Raw genomic sequence first — 24,540 nt, 5'->3', positions numbered from 1 at the left:
GTGTCTTTCTTGTGCTAGTTACAGTGCCTTTGTTGTGCTAGTTACAGTGTCTTTGTTGTGCTAGTTACAGTGTCTTTGTTGTGCTAGTTACAGTGTCTTTGTTGTGCTAGTTACAGTGTCTTTCTTGTGCTAGTTACAGTGTCTTTCTTGTGCTAGTTACAGTGTCTTTGTTGTGCTAGTTACAGTGTCTTTGTTGTGCTTGTTACAGTGTCTTTGTTGTGCTAGTTACAGTGTCTTTCTTGTGCTAGTTACAGTGTCTTTATTGTGCTAGTTACAGTGTCTTTGTTGTGCTTGTTAGTGTCTTTGAGTGCTAGTTACAGTGTCTTATTGCTTCTTACTTACAATTGTTACTTAACCTATACCGTTGATAGGTTAAGTAATAATTGTAAATAAGAAGCATTAAGATGCTTATCTTAACATACTAAGAAGGTTAGGTGAGGTCGGTGTTTTCTATGAAGATTTTCAAGGTAAACTAAAATATTCACAATCAATTAGTATGTCACATATGCACTTATTAAATAAACCTAGGGTGCCTGAAACACCAGTGACAGAGAGCAGTTGCCATTGTTTCTGGAGAACATTAAGGCCACTGAAAGACACCTCTGCTCCTCTTCCTCCGTATCACTTCTGCCACTCAATTTAAATGATAATAGCGGCCAGTCTGCACGAGCTTGGGGCGGCTCGTTACTGACAACGTCTAGGTTGAGTTAGTGGCAATATCCTGTTGCCAATACTATATAGACATATTTCATGGTCAATGTAAATAATAATAATAATAATAATAATAATAATAATAATAATAATAATAATAATAATAATAATAATAAAACAAGAGGGGCAGAGAGGGATGAGGTTGTTCACAAGAAAATATTTGTGTTGGGGGGTTAATAAAGATGCTAATGATGAATTGTGTAGATTATGTTGGAGATCAACACAGGTGAGGTTGTCTATACTCGCGGATATGAATGAAGAGACTACCGATTGTTTAGAGCACTAAATGTTTATGGGACTGACTGTTTAGAACACAAGTGTTTATACGACTAACTGTTTACAACACAATTGTTTACATGACTAACTGATTAGAACACAACTGTTTGGAGTACAAACTGCCCGCTCCAAGATCTCTGAACCCCGCCTACAAGAAATTAACATTGATGAAGAGTTGACGAGGCAGTGTTGCTTTCCGCAGTTTGTGGCTCAAAAATCTTTAACTCTCAAATAACGATAAGGGAAGCTTTCATTTATGTCTTCAGGCATTACATTTTCTTGGCCGGAGTTGCACAAGCTCAGTGTAAGTGATGCTGCCAAGAATATCTCCAGCATGACCAAAGAAAAGTTCCTAATTTCATCCGGCACAAGTGTTTAAGTGTTTATAGCTACCCATTAGCCAGTTATTGACGAAAATTAATATTATATATAGATACAAATATATATTACACACACACACACACACACATATAAAGGCTACTTTATGTGTGTGTGTGTGTGGCTACATAAAGTAGCCTCTTTTGGTAGCCTCGCCTACCAAAAGACATTGGTAGCCGAGGCTATTTCCCCAACATCCCGACAGTACTTGTTGGTAAGCTTGGGTAGAGATATTTCACCGAATCACCGACATCGAATTTCATCGCAATTGTGTTGCTGACGTGGCCCCACAAAGTGAGGTGATTCGATGAAATATCTATGCCCAAGCTTACCACCAAGTGCTGTCGGGATGTTGGGGAAATAGCCTCGACTACCAATGTCTTTTGAACAGTCACGGTGGTCGAGTGGTTAAAGAACCAGGTATGCCATGGTGCATTGTGCTCCTGACTGTCTGGGTTCGAATCCTTCTGGGGTGTGGAGTTTTCAGTTGCATATTGGCTTGGGGGGGGACCATTCAAGCTTGTTCGCATATATATGTTCGCATATTGTGTGTAAACACAATTTAACATCTGCTTGAAATAAAACAAATATACACAAAATGTGGACAATATTAGACCACACATTAAAGGTCACAAACACTTGAGAAGGTCCCCGAAAGACAAGGTCCAATGACACGATCTTCTTTTGATTAAATATCCTCGAGGCTTCCTGGCAGAGGAGGCCATAGGTGGGACCGTGTCGGTGGAAGTCCCATGGGAGGTCTCTGAGGAAGGGGTCCTGCTGGGAGGGGTCCCCTAGGGAGAGTTGTTGGGGGCTACACAGGTACTTGACTTTAATAGGTCCCATAATGGATCGTCTACTCAGGGCCGACACAACAGCGCCGCCAACCGCTGCTCCGTGAGACCCACACACGCAGCTCACGGCCACACTCTTCAACCTCTGGTAAATTATATCTGGGCGCCTTGAACCACACTTGAGGGTGTGTGGAGAACTGTGCCTGACAGGCGTTTTGGAACCTGCACCTCAACGTCGGTAAATCCCACCTGGCTACTCCGCAATTCCCAGAATCATACCTTGAAATGTGAGAACATATTTCCCTGAGCATATCAAAAGTCGATGCTCGCGATCCTGGCTAGTGTGTCAAGTGGCCTCACCCCGACATCTATCAACCACAGGAACATAACGTGTCAGGAACATGCTCCTTCCCGAAAGGAATCTCTAAACAAAAGCCGTACTATCCTCTCGTACACATTCCGCTGTTAACAGCAGACATCAACGATGTTTGATTGATGTACAACAGCAATTAATTTGCAATTATCATCATCGTCTTGATACGAAATGTTTAAGTCAGTATTGGGCATTAACACGGCATCATCACTACATCATTTCACAGTCTCTCCCAACCATCAACAAAACTAAAGAAGATGACCATTAAAATTAATTTAATGTCTAGGCTTTGCCCTGCTCTCCCCTCACGCCCACAACACTACCCTTCTTCCGCGTCCAGGTCATCTACGGTCATTACGGGTCATTGGTGGCTCGTTGGGTCGTTAGTGGTGTTGCCAGCGAGCGAGCACCACGATCCTTCACCTCTCCCCAAATGTGATGTGTAGCGACACAACTCGGCTAACCACAGCGACTAACCACTTGCCTTTAAAATACCTGGTTCTCTTTTTGTGAAAATGTGGGAAAGTGGGGAGGGAGGGGGGGGGGAGGAGTCTGTGGAGTTGGAGGGTTGGGAGATGAGGCTGGGTGAGATGAGGTGAGGTTGGGTGAAAATATCAGTCAGGTGTGGAGTCAGGCGTGGAGTCAGGCGTGGAGTCAGTCAGGTGTGGAGTCAGGCGTAGAGTCAGTCAGGTGTGGAGTCAGGCGTGGAGTCTGGCGTAGAGTCAGTCAGGTGTGGAGTCAGGCGTGGAGTCAGTCAGGCGTGGAGTCAGTCAGGTGTGGAGTCAGTCAGGTGTGGAGTCAGGTGTGGAGTCTGGCGTAGAGTCAGTCAGGTGTGGAGTCAGGCGTAGAGTCAGTCAGGCGTTGAGTCAGTCAGGTGTGGAGTCAGTCAGGTGTGGAGTCAGCGGGGGAGGGGGGGTGAAGGGCAGGAGAGAGAGAGAGGGTCGGGGTGGCCGATGAGAGACCAATCGTCGTCGGGGGAGGAAAGACTAGGAGGAGGAGGAGGCAGGTAGTAATTATTGGTTTCTGGCGGGTTAGTTTATGCAGCATACTAATCACTAGACACCATAAACATCAGCTAATATTCAGCCACTGCGCTGTGTGTGGTGGTGATGGTGTTGTGGTGGTAGTGGTGATGGTGATGGTATGGTGGTGATGGTGTTGTGGAGGTGGTGGTGGTGGTGTTGTGGTGGTGTTGTGGTGGTAGTGATGGTGTTGTGGTGGTGATGGTGTTGTTGTTGTGGTGGTGGTGTTGTGGTGGTGGTGGTGTTGTGGTGGTGATGGTGTTGTGGTGGTGGTGGTGATGGTGTTGTGGTGGTGGTGGTGATGGTGTTGTGGTGGTGGTGGTGTGGTGGTGATGGTGTTGTGGTGGTGGTGGTGATGGTGTTGTGGTGGTGGTGGTGGTGGTGTTGTGGTGGTGGTGGTGGTGATGGTGTTGTGGTGGTAGTAGTGATGGTGTTGTGGTGGTAGTAGTGATGGTGTTGTGGTGGTGGTGGTGATGATGGTGTGGTGATGATGGTGTTGTGGTGGTGGTGGTGATGGTGTTGTGGTGATGGTGTTGTGGTGATGGTGTTGTGGTGGTGTTGTGGTGGTGATGGTGTTGTGGTGGTGTTGTGGTGGTGATGGTGTTGTGGTGATGGTGTTGTGGTGGTGATAAGAGGTTGTTGCGGTGGTGGTGATGGATGTTGTGATGGTGGTGATGGTGGATGTTCTTACCTAACAGTATTTTCCAAGCAGAGAACACAGAGCAATGAGGTGTAGCACTTGATATACCTGGTGGTGGGTTAAATTATTGCTACAGTCTACCTCTTGGTAGTGTTCTTAATATTGTGGATGAAGGTGGCTTCCACGACTTCTTCTTCAGGCTATTGAGCTTGTTGACCACCACTACAGGGTACAGATATTATCTACCAGTTATATTCATTTGCACTTCCAGCTTCCACCTTTATCATTTTGTTCTATTTCATATTCAGTTAAAGGGCCTGTGCTTGTATTTTGTATGAAGTAATCATATTCCCCTCTGTTTCTGCTCTCCTCTCAGGTTGTAATATTAAATTCAGTTAACTTGCATTCTTAGATTAGTGTTCGTAATTCCAGAACTAAATCTTGTTGCAAAACCCTGCATATGTCAGAGTTTAGTTTTTTGCTTCATGGTGTGATTCTCTATTGGTGTTGCATATTCCAGTATTAGCCTCACATAGGCTATATATATAATGTTGAAAGAGGCCTTATTTAGGTTTATAAATTACATTTTAATGTTTCCCTGATTCCCATATGCTGCCAATGTTGTCCTGTTGATGTGTGCCTCTGCTCTTGGTACTGGATTTCCTCAACACCAAAGTTCTTTTTTCCAGATTCCTGTAGTTACCTTTTTTATGGCGTAAATTCCTTCTGGTCGCTTATCTCCCTTTTCCATCTCCATTAACTGACGTTGATTGAAGTTGAACTCTAACAGCTATTTGTCTGGCCACTCCTGATGTTTGTTAAGGTCTTTCTGTAATTCTCTACAGTCATCCCTGGGATTTTACATTCCTCATTGGGTTTTGTGTTATCTGCAAACATTGACACGTACGAGCTCACTCCTCGGGGAGGGCTTTCACATAAATTAGAAACAGAAATGGTAGTAGGACCCATCCTTCGGGAACTATTTGTTACGTTTAAAACTACTTCACTAATTCAGCGATATCCCCCGTTATCTTTGCTTATTCTTTTCTTTCCAGTCTAGTCTATTATTTTACCCCACTTCAGTTACTTTCCTGCTTCTCTCTGCATGCTGTGCCTTAACTGTTAGCGAGGAGCAGTATGTAAAGCCTTTACGTGATCTAAAAACGAGGTTTACTCAACCGTCTTTTCTTGACGTATCTTTGTGACCTTGTCATTGAAATTCATTAAGTATATGAGGCAGGACTTTTCCTCTCTGAGACCGTGGTTGGTATCGAGAAAAGAGGAAAAAGTCAACAGCGACCTTTTCTGTGTGGCGTACAATGTTCACTGACCTTCACGAGAAGACATAAAAGGGAGGACAAAATCTAAATTCCCTAATTGCTTATGGGTTAAGAAACTTAAGTGTTCCAGAAGACAGCAGAGTACGTTACTTTTCTCACCGAGGCAAAAGGATATGCAATATAATTTACGAAAGAAAGTACAAATGTTAAGCGGACGACTTGAATGTAGAAGGCATCTTGTTCCGTACCAGCATGGATTGTGTCAGTAAAGACGGAGGTGCAGCAGAAGGCATATAAAATGGGCGGAAGGAAGGGGGGGTCGGGGCCGTGGGCGGAGGTCTGCACAATGGGCGGCACGAGGCAGCTGGAGGCCGGGGTCAAAATATTTACAGGAGGGAGTTGGCAGTATTGTTGACACCCCGCGGCCCGCGCTCCACACGTCGCCTCGGAGCTCCTCGCCACACACACACACACACACACACACACACACACACACACACACACACACACACACACACACACACACACACACACACACACATACACACATACACACACAGTGTGTGGGAATAGGAAGTAATGTGGTGGAGGCTGACTCCATACACAGTTTCAAGTGTAGATATGATAGAGCCCAATAGGCTCAGGAATCTGTACACCTGTTGATTGACGGTTGAGAGGCGGGACCAAAGAGCCAGAGCTCAACCCCCGCAAGCACAACTAGGTGAGTACAGTGGCACCTTGTTCAGTGGTACGCGAACAAGGGGACACAGGTGGAAACTGAGTGGAGAGTGCAAATAGTATGATTGTCACAACACGTATTTATTTATGTATGAATTTGTTCCCGTAAACTCACAGGGGGACAGAAACAAGACTTCCGGAGCTCTCGCCTATTTTAATTTATAAATCATTATGTCAACTTCATCAAACATTGAGGAAAGGTTGGGAACATTCGTGTCTAATTTGCTGTAAGTTATGATAAATATACATAAATATGGCACAGTAAACGTGAATAGTAACATTACATTCACTTGGGCCGTAGAAGCCTCGAACCACGGATCCCGAAAGCGGAAGACCGTAGCTCCATGAACCAAGCTACTGAACCCCTACAATAGTGGAGCGTCTGAGAGACATTCAACTGACGTCCAACTGAGACTTTAGTCTCCTGTGGGTAACTAGGACTACCCATAGGTGAGATGTGCGGCACCCGCGCGGTATATAAACACCTGGAGGTCACAGGTTTCCTTCCATAGCCCTGCTCCTGTGCCAGGTTAGTCCACTACGGGCTCACCATAGCCCGTACTACTTGGAACGTTTGTTCTGAGTAGCTGAATCTAAAACGTGAAAACACAGGTTTCCCACCAGGTCACTGCCCCACGCCATGCCAAGTGGTTTTTGTTATTCAAGGAACAAATCAAAGAATTATTATTCAATGAATAAATCGCGTGCTGAATATACGTCTTGCAGTCACTTTTAATAAACAAGAGGTTTAGAGAGCGGGATAACCAACGAGCTGCGGGGTAGCATTAGGCTCGCCAAAGCCGCCAAAATAGGAAGTGCAGTAGGTGGAAGTGAACACGGAGAGGCTATTAGTATTGTTCGCGCACTCGTGTACCCATTAGCTGAGATATAGAGGCCCAAGCTGCGGCGCTTGATGGCTCGCCTCGGGTAATGAAGCAACCATACCCACCAACAGATGGATTTGCTCCGGTTTAATAGTTCACATTCTCATTCTCGTTTAGCGCCAGTCCTTCACCACAGACAGCCCTGATGCATCTGGCAGCCGGCCCCTCACTTTTGGTATAACTATTATACCACAAGTGATGTATTATAATACAATATTTTAGCACTTGGGTTTTATTTACGAGTATTATTCGTATTCTTCTGGTGTGGGCGCCTAACATGAGGTATATATAATAATAATAATAATAATAAGAAGAAGAAGAATTATTTTTATCAACTATACATAAAACATTACAGTGATTAGTTTGTAGGTAGAGAGGTTGCGTAACACATAAAGCCACTAATATGCATTAGTTCTTCAAAGTCTGATGCTAATGTTGTGATACATGTTGACCCAGTAACTGTCTCGCCGCTCTGATGGTAAGCTACACATGACTTTACCATTTTATCTCACCATTCAAATTGCAAGTTAAATATTTTAAATTTATGCTCAAAATGTAAGTTGGATTTAGACTGCTGAACACCTGTTTTGTCAAGCACTAATTATGACAATGAGTATAAGTTGATACGAATAAAACCTCTAATTCTAAAAGTAGTTATAAAAACATTACCTTCAGCGTGTGCCAATACCCATTGAAGATTTTATCTTTTCATTTATTTATTTATATACAAGAAGGTACATTGGGTTTGTGAGAATACATAGCATAGTACAGTATTTACCCTCTTGTACACACAGCGTTTCGGGCTGCGCGTACTCGGGCTACTACTCGGTTTCGGGCTGCGTGAAATTGACTTCTTTCAATTCTAAGGCAATCGCTGTTTTTACGCCATGAAATCAACCGGCAGGTTAACCTTGAAATTGGGCTCAAGACTCCAAAATTGGTTGAGGCTTGGTGTAAGTGGGCGAGTTCACCCTTCAAGTAAGGGGGTCACCATTGAGGAAGGGTGTGGTTGCCCTGGAGAGAGGGCGGGGTCGAGGTTGGTGTCACGCTGAGAGAAGGCGGGAACAGAACATTTATTCCTTTATTATGCACCCCATACCCATCTTGTGGGCTGTAGTGGAAAGGGTTACAGAGGCACATGAGCGGGGTCATCCTTGAGGTATTTCCCACCACTGATAATGTGAGCAGTGAGGTTATTTGATGTAGGGTGAGTAATGAGGTAAGTGATGAGTGAAGCGAGTGATAAATGAGGCGAGTGTTGAGTGAGGGAGATTTAATGGCGAGGTAAATTATCGATGAAGAGAGCGACGAATAAGGCAACTCATAGGTGAGGGGGGAAGTCATGAGTAAGGTGAATGACGAGTGAGGTGAGGGCTCACCTGGGCTCCCAAGTCCTGTAATGACCTAACCCTCACCTTGCTGAGCAAGTTACAGCCCCGCTCCTGTGCCAGGTAAGTCTACTACGGGCTCACCATAGCCCGTGCTACTTGGAACTTTTTGTTCCAAGTAGCGAATCTTAAACAACAACAACAACAACCTTGCTGAGGTCATCCTACGCGCCTCCCTCCCACACACACACACACACACACACACACACATACACACACACACACACACACACACACACACACACACACACACACCACACACACACACACACACACCTCACACACACACACACACACACACACACACACACACACACACACACACACACCTCACACACACACACACACCTCACACACACACACACACACACACACACACACACACACACACACACACACACACACACACACACACACACACACCTCACACACACACACACACACACACACACACACACACACACACACCTCACACACACACACACACACACACACACACACACACACACACACACACACACACACACACACACACCTCACACACACACACACACACACACACACACACACACACACACACACACACACCACACACACACACACACACCACACACACACACACACACACACACACACACACACACACACACACCCACACACACACACACACACCCACACACCACACACACACACACACACACACACACACACACACACACCACACACACACACACACACCTCACACACACACACACCTCACACACACACACACACACACACACACACACACACACACACACACACACACACACACACACACACACACCACACACACACACACACACACACACACACACACACACACACACCCGCCCGCTTGTCGACGTTTTAACTCCCATTACTCGGGAAATTAATCAGTATCAGATCGCGACGGATAAGCGTCATTAGTTAATGTGGGAATTAAGTGTTTAACCGCATGTGTGAACAGGCAACTGCCTGTATCACAGATAAAACACCGCTAGTCAACCTGTTCACCACTTATTCATACTCAAACACACGCAGCACCATGCCATCCTTACCTGGATCCTAGGGAGGGGGGGGGGGTAGAACACGCGCTACAGTTTAGGCAACTGGACCCATAAAACGACTGGAAGAAGTCAACCAAAATCAAGAGGACATCTTTTGTGGGAGACGTCCATGTGGGGAACGAGGATTTGGAGACTTGACACATGGCTTAGACAGTTACCACTGTCATGACATCTCTGTTAGATACTGCAGTAATGATATCTCTGTGACAGACAGTTACCACTGTAATGACATCTGTGTTAGACAGTTACCGCTGTAATGACATCTGTGTTAGACAGTTACCGCTGTAATGACATCTGTGACAGACAGTTACCGCTATAATGACATCTGTGTTAGACAGTTACCGCTATAATGACATCTGTGTTAGACAGTTACCGCTGTAATGACATCTCTGTGTTAGACAGTTACCGCTGTAATGACATCTGTGTTAGACAGTTACCGCTGTCATGACATCTGTGTTAGACAGTTACCACTGTCATGACATCTGTGTTAGACAGTTACCGCTGTCATGACATCTGTGTTAGACAGTTACCACTGTAATGACATCTGTGTTAGACAGTTACCGCTGTAATGACATGTGTTAGACAGTTACCACTGTCATGACATCTGTGTTAGACAGTTACCACTGTAATGACATCTCTGTGTTAGAGTGTTATCACTGTAATAAGAATAAACCTGACTGAATAATGTCAATGTTTACGTTTCATGTTATCATAATTCAAGTTAACTTTTCCTTTGTGAAACAGTTAAGACTGAGTGTTTGCACTAATCGCTAAGCATTATGACGCAAGTTTGGCTGACAGCTATAGCCCAGCTGTACATCTGCGAGTACATTAAACCTTGTTACACAAATTTCCAATTTAAATTACATTGTATATGCCAAAACATTAGATAAAACTAAGCCATTGGCAGTGCGCAACGACTTAATCAGATAATTAATAGAGTTTTGTGGGTGCTTTATGATATATTTAATGGCCAGCCAGAGAGGGGGTCCATCCTGCTTGAGCGAGCATGGGATGGTTAGTGGGAGGGAGAATGAGTGGTAAGTGGGGGGAATGGGTGGTAGGTGGGGGAATGGGAGGTAGGTGGGGGAATGGGTGGTAGGTGGGTGGGGGAATAGGGGGCAGGTGGATGGGCAGACGCAGGCGTAAATCTTGCCGCCAGCCTTGGCAGGTGGGTAACTAATGTGGTGTGTACTGTTCTTGTCTCCCCCGCAGCGGTGTAAGGAGAAGCTCAACACCCTGGCCATCAGCGTCATGAACCAGTGGCCGGGCGTGAAGGTGCGGGTCACCGAGGGTTGGGACGAGGAGCTCCACCACGCCCCTCACAGTCTTCACTACGAGGGCCGTGCCCTTGACATCACCACCTCTGATAAGGTCAGTTGTCGCTGCCAACCTTGTATATAAAGTCAGTCATAGAGGCGGTCGATGCCACGGGTAAAGTCACTATGGATACATCTCCAACACGGTCAGTGATGGAGAGAATGAGGCCATGACTGGCCAACATTCACGACTAAGACCAGGTGTGCAAGGCGGCAGTCACAGGTAAAGTCGATCAGTGCTGAAGGGGCTACCTGAATGAGATCTTTAATTCCATGCCTTTAATATGCATCCTCAAATCCTTCTTGTGAAATTGTTTGGACTCTAGCGTTTAGTGTTGTGAATAACAACTTATATGTATATATATATGTATATGTATATATGTATATATATATATATATATATATATATATATATATATATATATATATATATATATATATATATATATATATGTCGTACCTAATAGCCAGAACGCACTTCTCAGCCTACTATTCAAGGCCCGATTTGCCTAATAAGCCAAGTTTTCATGAATTAATGTTTTTTCGTCTACCTAACCTACCTAACCTAACCTAACCTAGCTTTTTTTGGCTACCTAACCTAACCTTACCTATAAATATAGGTTAGGTTAGGTTAGGTAGGGTTGGTTAGGTTCGGTCATATACCTACGTTAATTTTAACTCCAATAAACAAAAATTGACCTCATACATAGAGAAAAGGGTTGCTTTATCATTTCATAAGAAAAAAATTATAGTAAATATATTAATTCAGGAAAACTTGGCTTATTAGGCAAATCGGGCGTTGAATAGTAGGCTGAGAAGTGAGTTCTGGCTACTAGGTACGACATATATATATATATATATATATATATATATATATATATATATATATATATATATATATAATTTAGTAAGGCTTGGAGAGGTGAGGAGCACTAAAGTCAAGTCCACTTGAGGAAGACGAGATGGATGACCCAGAGCGAGGCTTGCTCGGCCCAAGGATGACTTGCAAGTGGTGGTGAATTTCAATAGTGACGCTGGCCGGTATGGCAGTAATGTTGTGCAACACATTACTGCCATACACAACACTGGTCGCCGGTATGGCAGTAATGTTGTGCAACACATTACTGCCATACACAACACTGGAGCACACATCATTTAACAAGTAGATTAGTGCCAGAGCTAAGAGGGATAAGTTACGAATATAGGCTAATGAAACACATCTCTCAACCGTAGAGGATAGAAGGAACAGAGGTGATATGATTATAAGTTACAAGATACTGAGGAGGGAATAGATCAGGTGGACAAGGATTGAGAGAAAGCAGGACAAGAGGACACTGGTGAAGGCTGGAAACGCAAATGAGCCGAAAAGACGTAAGAAAGTACTCATACTCTGTACGGATAGTTAACAAGTGGAATGTTCTACCAGAGAAAGTAATGGAGGCTACCTCCATCCACAACTTTAAAACACGATTCGACAAAGAATTTGAAAGCCAGCCAGAGTAGTTAGGTTGAAACGCAATAGGTACAAGGCTAGGCAGCCATAACGAGCTAAACCTCACTCCTCCGTAGACTACTGTACCTACTGTAGTAGCTCCAGTAGACTACTGTTCATGGCTACTGCAGCTCCAGTATGATACTGAAATAAGTGGAATGCCGGTTCACGAAAAATTGCTTATATATTTTTTTATATAATTTTTCCAACACGAAGTTATATATTTTCGAATTAAAACAATGAATGGAACTGTTGTTAAGAGACTGTACAATTTATTAAATATTTCAGGAGTAATAACTATCATCAGTGCTAAATTTCCTTGAGCAAGACGCTGGACGAGTTATTGTGGAGAGGAGAAGATTGGGATAACAAAAGCACCAGAACAAAGAGCTTCACGCTGGCTAGCATGCCAGTAACACACGAGAACAATAATTAGAGCCAAAACAATACTCTGCTCGCTAGAATACCAAGATATCACAAGACTCTTCACGAGGACCACACAGCGTCTGCAGTGACCGCCATCCCGGTAGGGACAAGACAAGAGGACCTCAAGCCTTCTCATTCATGTTGACCGGCTTCCCATTCAAAAATAGTTTGAACACCCGAAACTGTAATTATAATGCTGATTGTAAGACAAAGAAAGGCAACAATGATTAATGGGCATGAGATGACGAAACCCCTCTGGATGAGCTGATAAGCTCATCGTTAGTCATGTTAGTTAGTGGTGAGATATTTATCTTGCCATGACGCTGCCATTGTTGCACGATATCAACACTAGGTAGTGGCCCTGGTGTCTGGCTCCACCACAATGCCTTCCCTACCAGTCGAGTCATATACGACAATATTATTGCCATTGCAATTTTCATTCGTGCTCTGCATCGCGTGTATTCTTTTCTGTGGGATGGACTACGTGGGTCAAGAGGTCTTAGGAACCCCCAGAGAGACTGCGCAGGTCGAGCCACAGGATGTCCCCCTGGAGAGAAGGGGCAGATCGAGAGGTACAGGGAGTCCCCAGAGAAACTGCGCAGGTCGAAACTCGCAGAGTTCCCAGACACACTGCGCAGGTTGGGAGACACAGGGAGTTCCCATCCAGAAACACTGCATAGATCGAGAGGTACAAGGGGTCCCCAGAGACGCTGAGCAGGTCAAGAGGCAAGGAGTCATCAGAGAAGCTGCTCAAGCAACCCGTCCTCTTAAAAATAACGTCACTTTTGGCTGGTATGCGCGCTATGGCCAAATTTGGACGTAATTTGAAATGAAATCGACTCACAAAAGTGACGTTCTGTTCCGTTTTCTATTCGAGTCGTCCGGCGTACGCGCAGAGGTTATGAGAGGACACTTTAAATTAACGTTTTTCATAACGTTTTGAAACTTTATGAGAATTTCCTGCCCACCTAACCTATCAGAGGACCCTTAACTTACTGTTGCTGAAAAAAAATCCCAAATTTATTTTCATTTTTTTTTTAATTTTCAAATTACGTCCAAATTCGGCCATACGGGCAAACGGCCAAAAGCGACGTTCTTTTTAAGAGGACAGGTTGCTCAAGACCAGACCTCTTATCTTTTCTTACTGAGGAACGTAAGCGATGAAGATATTAATGTCTCATTCTGTCCTCTTTACCTCAGTCACCCAAACTCATTACTTAGGGATAATTCAATCTGTCCTCTGCATTAATACATAGCATTTTGACATCAAATTATGATGTACTGTAAATCATAGCAGCTCACATACATTCGCATTTTCTATGTGTAGTGCAGCCGGTTAGGTTAGATTGGGTCATCTAGTACATCATTTTCTGTCCGTTGTGACAACTCCAGAGGAGGAGTAGGTAATTCAGCCCATTATCACCTCAGTCCCACCCACCACCTTCATCCTATGCAATGCCTGTGTCACCACCACCACCAGCCCTCAGGCCCTAACCCTTTATACCTGTGTCACAGCCACTGTCACATACAGCACTACCTGAGCTCATCACCACTGGTATTGACTTGTCACGTGTATACAAGCTCATCACCATTCATCATTACTGCCGTCACTGACAGGTACTGTTCTTGATCAATGGCGATAATCTTGCCTCAACTACCAACACACTGCCACTACACATAGCCTACCATTCCTAGCACACTAATACACTACCACTCCCAGCCCACTACCACTACCTGCACACTACCTCTACCAGCCCATTACCAGCAGCACACTACCACTACCCTAGCTCTCCTCACTATACCTCAGCTTCCTCTGGAGAAGACCACAAGTGTTGCTCACTACCAGTGCCGATAACCACCATTAACCTGCACTCTTCCCATTCACCACCACCACCATCTCATCACCACCACCTCCAGCTCACCACCACCACCCCCTACCACTGCCTGTGGTCACCACTAACCTCCACTCATTACCCAACAGGATCGGTCAAAATACGGGATGTTGGCGCGTCTGGCTCGAGAGGCGGGATTTGACTGGGTGTACTACGAGTCCAGGTCTCACATCCACTGCTCCGTCAAGTCTGGTGAGTGCGAGGGTCTAGCTGCAGGCGGTGAGTTGGTGTTGAGAGGCAGTCTGCTGGCAGACGGGGGGTTCCTCGGAGTCTCCTGAAGAAAGGTGCCGCGCCTCGGGACGTTCATGGCCGCAGGAGGGAGAGAGGGAGGGAAGAGAGAGGTGGGAGGGAGTGAGGGAGGGAGAGACAGGGAGGGAGGGCCTCGAGCTATGACCACAACTCAAGACCATCATACTGTAACAAAAAACAAGTGAAAAATATTCCCTGTGATGATTACATGCCGCTTTTTTTGCTTCGTAGAACAGTTGTGCGCGCTTGCAAGGATTATACTTTATTGTTTTGGAATATTTTTTTTATAGATACTTTTTTTTATCATTTTACAGATAACACGGTCAGAAGGTAGGCATGCCTTTGGTGCTCGGTTCCTATTTCCACGGTGTTACCGGCTCTCTGGATGGTCGTCGTCCCTCGGAGTGGGAATACTCCAGTACTGAGGCAGTATCTGTGTGCCATTCCATGGGTATGGCCATCCTTGTACTTGGTCTGGCTGTGGCAAATCCAATTACGGAAATGTGGATAGGATGGGATGGGAAATTAACGTACCGTCTGAGGATAGGGCACGATCTTCTGCCTTGGGTCGAGGCTAGAACCCATACGATTTTAAATTGGTCATACCTGCATTTGTAGTGGGAGGCCATTCTTGTAGAGTGGGAAGGAGGCCATTCTTGTAGAGTGGGAAGGTGGCCATTCTTGTAGAGTGGGAAGGTGGCCATTCTTGTAGAGTGGGAAGGTGGCCATTCTTGTAGAGTGGGAAGGTGGCCATTCTTGTAGAGTGGGAAGGTGGCCATTCTTGTAGAGTGGGAAGGTGGCCATTCTTGTAGAGTGGGAAGGTGGCCATTCTTGTAGAGTGGGAAGGTGGCCATTCTTGTAGAGTGGGAAGGTGGCCATTCTTGTAGAGTGGGAAGGTGGCCATTCTTGTAGAGTGGGAAGGTGGCCATTCTTGTAGAGTGGGAAGGTGGCCATTCTTGTAGAGTGGGAAGGTGGTCATTCTTGTAGAGTGGGAAGGTGGCCATTCTTGTAGAGTGGGAAGGTGGCCATTCTTGTAGAGTGGGAAGGTGGCCATCGTTGTAGGGTGTGTCAATACTCGTACTATGATGGACTAGTGAATATCATTGTACTACAAGTTATCGTACCTACATTATGGATGTGGCCATACCTGTGCTGTGGATGTCTGGCTAACCTGCCCTATGGATATGCGACATTTTTTATGCAGTCGTCCTTGTGTTCCGAATTTATGGCCATCAACTTGCTTTTGAGAGGAAGTGGCCATTCCTACACTGTGTTCAAGGCGGGCAAGACCTATCATGTAGGGGGGAGTGGCTTAGCTGGAAATTAATGAGTCGAGGGCTTTCATTCACAGACACTCGTAAGCCAAGCGTGTGAGTCTGCACCCACACGCTTGCAGTCACCCATTTAATACTCATAGCGTGAATTCATCTTTTCAGTCACACATACTACACGCCGCACGCGCGAGCGTGCCCAAGCACGCAGCCGTAAACTTCACACACACACACACACACACACACACACACACACACACACACACACACACACACACACACACACACACACACACACACACACACACACACACTCACACTCACACACACACGGACACACACACACACACACACACACACACACACACACACACACACACACACACACACACACACACACACACACACACACATACACACACACACACATACACACACACACATACACACACACACACACACACACACACACACGGACACACACACGGACCACCCCAGCGCCGTGGAGGGTGACGGACGTATCGCTGGCAGGATCTGAGGAGGTCTGCGCCGCTCCAACAATGTTTCACTCACCTTCACCTGTTGGCGGCACTCTCCCAAAACACCCCGCCTCGCCCTTACCACCCACCTGCACTCACACACTCCCGCCCACGCCCTACGAGCCTTCTGTTCCATCCGTCCTACCGGCCCTGGCGCCTCGAGGACGGCGGAAAGGAGCGTGCAGGCCAGCGAAACTGCTTGCGGAATGGGACGAAACATTATGGAAGAGTGTTAAGTTCGGCGTGAAGGTAGGAGCCAGCGGCCGGTCATTTTATTCTATCATCTCGTTCAGTATTACAAGGTGCCGGCCAACCCATTATTTGCCTCTTTGTTAACAAGCTCCGGACCGGCCGTGGGGGAGTGTGGGATAGCTGTGTGGGATAGGCGTGTGGGAGGTGTGAGGAGTGCGGGGGTGGGAAGAACACTGTGGGCGAATATCCCAGATGGCGGCAGCCTACTGAGAGGAGATATAAAGAACAGACTAACGTGCTTTGGGGTGAATCGTCGATTGAGAATAGGGAGGAGAGACCGCTGAGGGAGTAAGAATGGAGAGGAGAGACCGCTGAGGGAGTAAGAATGGAGAGGAGAGACCGCTGAGGGAGTAAGAATGGAGAGGAGAGACCGCTGAGGGAGTAAGAATGGAGAGGAGAGACCGCTGAGGGAGTAAGAATGGAGAGGAGAGACCGCTGAGGGAGTAAGAATGGAGAGGAGAGACCGCTGAGGGAGTAAGAATGGAGAGGAGAGACCGCTGAGGGAGTAAGAATGGAGAGGAGAGACCGCTGAGGGAGTAAGAATGGAGAGGAGAGACCGCTGAGGGAGTAAGAATGGAGAGGAGAGACCGCTGAGGGAGTAAGAATGGAGAGGAGAGACCGCTGAGGGAGTAAGAATGGAGAGGAGAGAGGGCGGATAGATCGATTAAGAAATGGGAATGGAGAGGGAGGAAGGATGGACCGCTGAGTTAGAATGGGGAGGGAGGGAGGGAGGATGAGGGAGAAATGTGAGGGGGGGGGTAGGGATGGAGGAAAGGTCAAGAGGAAGATGAAAGGTGAGAGGAAAGGTGTAAGGGAGATCAAACACAGTATGAGACAGCAGAAGAGGCAGCTTACAGCCAGCTTGCCAAGACAGCCTTGGCAGGCACAGCGGCCAGGCAACACACGCAGACAAGACGGGTCAAGAGAGGAGCACACACACACAATAACAAGACAATGGTTCTCTAATGGAGTATAATGGAGAAGTGGCGGGCCTGGGTGAACCCCAGCATAATGGGGCGGGGTTTGCCTTCCCAACATAGCCCCTCCATCCTCAGTGTGGCTCTGGCAACACTGTACAAACACGTATACACGCCCGCGCTGGGGTCTTTCTCCGATAGCTAAATAAGCAAAATTACTATGTCGTAAATCCCCGCATTAGTAAAAAGCATATATAATCAGGGCTAAACTAAGAGTCCCGTGCTTAAAATAAACACCCTCAACAAGAAATATACATCGGTGATACGGTGCCCGTATCGTCTCGTATTACTGGTGTAAATATAATTAGGCTCGTATCTTATCTTGGGCGAGCGGTTGCAGCAGCGGCGGCGTGGCTGGGTCGGGCACGGCGACCTGAGCTGGACTCGACGCGCACAATAACTCCACCGACCCCTCACAATAATACCTTCTAATGGCCACAGTCTCGCCTTATCGCACACAAACGTGCCCAGCCAGATATTACCAAACATGACAACAGTGATATCATCTCCTTGGCTTTTCTTTCTTCTCAACCGGAAAAATGGCGACCGTATCTTAATGTCCAATAATATCAGGCTCATTTGTCCTCGCCTTCAAACTGTTTTACATAAGTAATTACCACCGTAAAATTTATGAACCAGCATTAAAAAACAAAAAAACAAAAATCAGCAAGCCATAAGAAAGGCTCCACTTCTTGCCCATCTCGTCGCTGAGTATAATTAGGTCGGTATCTATCTGCGGTGAAAATAATTAGGCTGGTCTTCCTCTCCCGCTGTCAGTCAACGTTATCGAGCAGCATCGCGTCCAGCGCCTCTCTCCCTACCCGATCAATGGTTGTTTTATTGTCTTTTAATAGTGTACATAATAGGTATATTTGTGCTTCTTAATTGTCGTTTTTTTTCTACTAGACGATGATGACTGATAATTGTAATCGGTTGATAGTCGTAGAAAGTCACCGTGGAACAAATTATATGAGGAGGGTGGACCTCTGGCTTGAGATAACTCTCCGGTGGGCCAGTAAAGAACAGTAGGAGGTCTGATAGGCTCTTGTTTTGTGGGCCGTACCATTACCGCAGACAGTGTAGAGCATTTTTACCACCAGGTCATGTGTGTGTGTCCGTGGCTACGATAACACCAAGGCCATAGAGCGTCCCTGGCCAGGATAACAGCAAGTCGTGAGGGCGTCCGTGGCTGAGATAACAGCAGGTCGTGAGGGCGTCCGTGGCTGAGATAACAGCAGGTCGTGAGGGCGTCCGAGGCTGAGATAACAGCAGGTCGTGAGGGCGTCCGTGGCTGAGATAACAGCAGGTCGTGAGGGCGTCCGTGGCTGAGATAACAGCAGGTCGTGAGGGCGTCCGTGGCTGAGATAACAGCAGGTCGTGAGGGCGTCCGTGGCTGAGATAACAGCAGGTCGTGAGGGCGTCCGTGGCTGAGATAATAGCAGGTCGTGAGGGCGTCCGTGGCTGAGATAACAGCAGGTCGCGAGGGCGTCCGTGGCTGAGATAACAGCAGGTCGCGAGGGCGTCCGTGGCTGAGATAACAGCAGGTCGTGAGGGCGTCCGTGGCTGAGATAACAGCAGGTCGTGAGAGCGTCCGTGGCTGAGATAACAGCAGGTCGTGAGGGCGTCCGTGGCTGAGATAACAGCAGGTCGTGAGGGCGTCCGTGGCTGAGATAACAGCAGGTCGTAAGGGCGTCCGTGGCTGAGATAACAGCAGGTCGTGAGGGCGTCCGTGGCTGAGATAACAGCAGGTCGTGAGGGCGTCCGTGGCTGAGATAACAGCAGGTCGTGAGGGCGTCCGTGGCTGAGATTACAGCAGGTCGTGAGGGCGTCCGTGGCTGAGATAACAGCAGGTCGTGAGGGCGTCCGTGGCTGAGATAACAGCAGGTCGTGAGGGCGTCCGTGGCTGAGATAACAGCAGGTCGTGAGGGCGTCCGTGGCTGAGATAACAGCAGGTCGTGAGGGCGTCCGTGGCTGAGATAACAGCAGGTCGTGAGGGCGTCCGTGGCTGAGATAACAGCAGGTCGTAAGGGCGTCCGTGGCTGAGATAACAGCAGGTCGTGAGGGCGTCCGTGGCTGAGATAACAGCAGGTCGTGAGGGCGTCCGTGGCTGAGATAACAGCAGGTCGTGAGGGCGTCCGTGGCTGAGATTACAGCAGGTCGTGAGGGCGTCCGTGGCTGAGATAACAGCAGGTCGTGAAGGCGTCCGAGACTGAGATAATATATACGACTGCTGGGAATAATTACATTTCTAACTGAGTTTACATTTCTTTTGCTTTCTTGTAAGTTTGCAAATTGAGGAATATACAGTAATGTGAAATATAATTACGTTTCGAAATGACGCCATTGGTGTCAGCAGTGTGCTGCCAAAATTGACATCATGAATTTCGAATCACAGTTAACGTTTGTGAATCGTTCAAAACCCAAATTGTATGTTGCCTGTATTTTGTATCCGTCAGCATCGTTAATCTAGAACGAGGGGGAAGGGGGGGGGAGGCATGACGAACCACAGTGTTACTCGTGGGTCGTAAACATGGAAAACTGTTTGTCACTCACTAAATCTATCAGACTGGCAGTCTTATAACCGGGAACGACATATATTGAGAATTATGTGTATGACTTGTATTCTGTTGTAAGATAATGAGGGCTTCTGAAGGAAATATATAAAGAGTGTAACTTTCCTGTGAGCATGTGCCTGGTGCACCCCTTCTGTATGCATGACATGGCGGCACCATAAATAACCATAATGAAGAGGAATGTTTTATCTTCGTATGGCCAGTCACGGAAATACGGAAATTGGCGTAAAGCATTTTTGGATGTATTAAAGCCAGAGTTCAGTGCCTTCCTAGGTGCTTCACTCATCCAGGTACCCCACACTCACCCAGTTGTCCCACTCATCCAGGTACCCCCGGTACCGGAGCCGGTCGGTCGAGCGGACAGCACGCTGGACTTGTGATCCTTTGGTCCTGGGTTCGATCCCAGGCGCCGGCGAGAAACAATGGGCAGAGTTTCTTTCACCCTATGCCCCTGTTACCTAGCAGTAAAATAGGTACCTGGGTGTTAGTCAGCTGTCACGGGCTGCTTCCTAGGGGTAGAGGCCTGGTCGAGGACCGGGCCGCGGGGACACTAAAAAGCCCCGAAATCATCTCAAGATAACCTCAAGATCTCAAGATAACCCTACACTCCCCTGGTGTGACGATATGCAAACTCCTGCCAATATAACTGATATTAACAGGAGCACAGCACATTGTGAAATGTCAATTGGCAACCTGTCCATGCACTCAGTTCCGGGTCCTGACTCCTGGAATTCAATATTCTTTAAGAAATGTAAAGTACCAGTAATACGAGCGCCCAGTGTTGTCTGGAGACAAACCTAGGATACAGGGGAGATACCTAAAGCACCTAAATCACCAGATGTAAGTATACTGCACAAGGGAGGTAGTAAAGCTTTGGCTAAAAATTATAGACCAGTCGCACTGACATTACACATAAAAGTTTTTTGAAAGAATGATTAGGACTCAAATCTGTTTTATTAAGAACAATGAATTTCACAACCCAGATCAACATAGATTTAGAGCGGGAAGAACTTGTCTTTCGTAATTACTCAACCAAAATCATGGAAGAGATTCCAAAAGCATTAGAAGAGGAAAAGATGGAGATGACGTATACACTAACTTTGCAAAGGCATCTGATAAGTGTGATCATGAAGTGATAACCCAGAAAATTAGATCAATATGAATGACAAATAAAGGAGTGCGCTGGAGTTGAAAATTGATGTTAAACAAAGCAAAGAGTAACAGTCAATAAAATAAAATAAAATCGGAACACAGTGAAAAGCGCCATACCCCAGGGCAGAGTCCTCGCACCACTGCTTTTTCTCATTCTCATATCAGATACAGACAAAAATACACGCCACAGTTTCGTGTTATCCTTTGCAGATGATAAAAAGATCAGCATGAAAATTACTTCTGCAGACGACACTGAAAAACTACAAACCGATATCAATAGTCTTCTATTAAAAAAACATTATAATTTCTGAAAATGTTTCCCTAAGATCCTAAAAAACTAGTAATCTCTCAAAATATAGAAATATTATTACATGCTAATAAAATAGATTAGCAATCTCCTGATACATTAAGCTCCTAAAATATTTTCAAACTCCCAGAACACTGTCGCACACATGATTATTCTCATCAATTTTTAATTAATAGGAATTCGCAGTAATTCCATTAGAGAGACTGAGTGAAAACCAACTCTTAACATGAGAGGTCAGATCTGCAAAAAAAATATTAGTCGTACAAACGGCGATAAATGTGGTGTATGTTGTTGTTGTTGTTAAAGACCTGCTACCCGGAGCAAAGTTCCAAGTAGCACGGGCTATGGCGAGCCCGTAGTGCCTTAACGTGGTGTAAGAGGCCAGAGAGTGGCCAGGACACCGGCGCGCACTAGCGACACTTGTCAACACTTCGCCTCGACAACATCAAATCTAGCGATTAGGACCGTTCGCCTCTCCGTTGGCCTTATAGCTTCATTGACACGCTGAATGACTGCCATGGGTCGGATAAGGTTTATACAACAGTCGCTAAGTTTCCTCTGTTCTTGCCATGTATTAAGGTCAGAAGCAAATATTATCCTCTACGAGGTTGCGTGGTCCTCACAATGTGCGCGCGCTGGTCAGTGCGCCATGCCACAAGGGGCGGTCAACGAACAACAGCAACCAAAGAGCGAGCAGGCGGCGTCCCAGGTGTACTCAGAGTAATTGATTTCACGACAGCATCGTACAAACTGAGGGTGTTCATCTTGTGTTATCAGGAGGGCACTGGTAGCTGCCCGGCCCGCCCTCTTGGAGGTCTGGCTCTACCACTTCACTCTGCTGGGGTTCTGGCTCTACCAGCTCACTCCGCTGGGGTTCTGGCTCTACCAGCTCACTCTGCTGGAGTTCTGGCTCTACCAGCTCACTCTGCTGGGGTTCTGGCTCTACCAGCTCACTCTGCTGGGGTTCTGGCTCTACCAGCTCACTCTGCTGGAGTTCTGGCTCTACCAGCTCACTCTGCTGGGGTTCTGGCTCTACCAGCTCACTCTGCTAGGGTTCTGGCTCTACCAGCTCACTCTGCTGGGGTTCTGGCTCCCCCAGCTCACTCTGCTGGAGTTCCGGCCCTCCCAGACTTCCCTTCGCAGAAAAGTTCTTGCTTCCTCGGCAAGTTCTGTTGAGGTATTGAATATTCTGACCAGCCTGACAAGTGCGTTCGGGCTACTGAATATCCCTGCAGAGTGCTTGATCCTCTGAGCCACCTTGCATAACATTTGTGACAACTTAGCTTGCTCTGCAGAACTTTTGCTTCGTCTTCCAACCAGCTGGTGCTGTTGGACCGTGCAGTCACTCGAGGTGTCTTGCTTAACCCCAGAGCCGACTAAAGTTTAGTGTCTCGTCCTGCACACCCCGGGCATCCTCACCCGCCTTAAAGAGCGTCTTGGACCACCCTGTAAAACTTGGAACATGCCGACGCTTGTTGGGGTTGTGGCTCTCCTCGTCTTGTTCTACGAGTCTTCAGATCATTTTACACAGTCTCAGCCATCTTTAGGTCGCTGCCGGGCATCCAGACCCGCCATAAACTCGTGTAGATGAGATCAGTTTATCGGCGGCTCTCTGAGAAGCTAGGCGCAAATTTTCGAAAAGTGCAGCAAAGATTGCTTCAGTTACCTTTATGGGCGCACCGTAACATACAAGAACACTTGTATTTACAAAGGTAAATGCACAAGAGACATTCTAGCGTCTCGCTACACCCGCTTGCTCCATCATTCGCTTCCCCGAACATTTACCTGAACATAATTTCTCGTGATTATCTGCTGTAGTAACACGAAGGACACCGGTTGGCTGGCAATCCATCACCAGACGAGGGGGTGGCTCTCGGAGCGTCTCAAGGGGAGGGGCCAGGGACTGTAGGAGTGCTGGAGGTGAATGAGGAGTGGCGGAGATTGATGGTGTTACGAGGCTGTGAAAATGAATTTAGTATTTTGGGTTGAGCGTGTGTAGTCAACTATGCAGGGAAGGGCCTTGAAAGTCCACACAGCTTCACTGGTTTAATATGGAATACCGCGAGCTCTCTGGCCAAAATGGAAGTTCGTGTAAGGATAAATAAATGTGAAGGAGTAGTATATATGAAGGTGTGGTATGTAAAGATAATTTAGATACCCTAGATACTCTCTAGAAAGTAACTAGGGCGACGTGTAATATGTAGGCGATATAGATTTTGATTATTGTTGACGTTAAAGTGAGTATGGCTATCTGGTAGCACTCTATAAAGAGATAAAAATACGAGGATGGCAGTGGTAGTTAGTGGTGGATGGCTGGTTGGTGGTTGGTCGCTAGTGGTGAGTGGCAGGTGGTGGGTTGGTGGAGTGTGTCGAGTGGTATGTGCCAGGTGGTGGGTCGATGGGGGCGGGTGGGTTACTAGGGTGGGTGGCTAGTGGTGAGAGGCTGGTGAGAGGCTGGTGATAGGTCGCTGGTGTTGGGTGGCAAGTGGGTAATGGGTGGGTGGGTGGCTAGTGGAGGG

General features: G+C 46.7%; 1 protein-coding gene across 1 annotated transcript in view; it reads left to right on the top strand.

The window, feature by feature from the left end:
- Positions 1-24,540, top strand: part of LOC123767588 (sonic hedgehog protein) — a 165,596-nt gene that overhangs the window by 130,995 nt on the left and 10,061 nt on the right. Inside the window, exons 2-3 of the mRNA XM_045757345.2 lie at positions 10,788-10,946; positions 14,791-14,893. Of these exons, the coding sequence (XP_045613301.1) occupies positions 10,788-10,946; positions 14,791-14,893 (262 nt within the window). The remainder of the gene's footprint in view (positions 1-10,787; positions 10,947-14,790; positions 14,894-24,540) is intronic.

The sequence above is a fragment of the Procambarus clarkii genome, chromosome 67 (assembly GCF_040958095.1).
Source record: "Procambarus clarkii isolate CNS0578487 chromosome 67, FALCON_Pclarkii_2.0, whole genome shotgun sequence".
NCBI lineage: Eukaryota > Metazoa > Arthropoda > Malacostraca > Decapoda > Cambaridae > Procambarus > Procambarus clarkii.
Note: the sequence above shows the minus strand (reverse complement) of the source record. Positions and strands in the feature narration are given on the sequence as shown.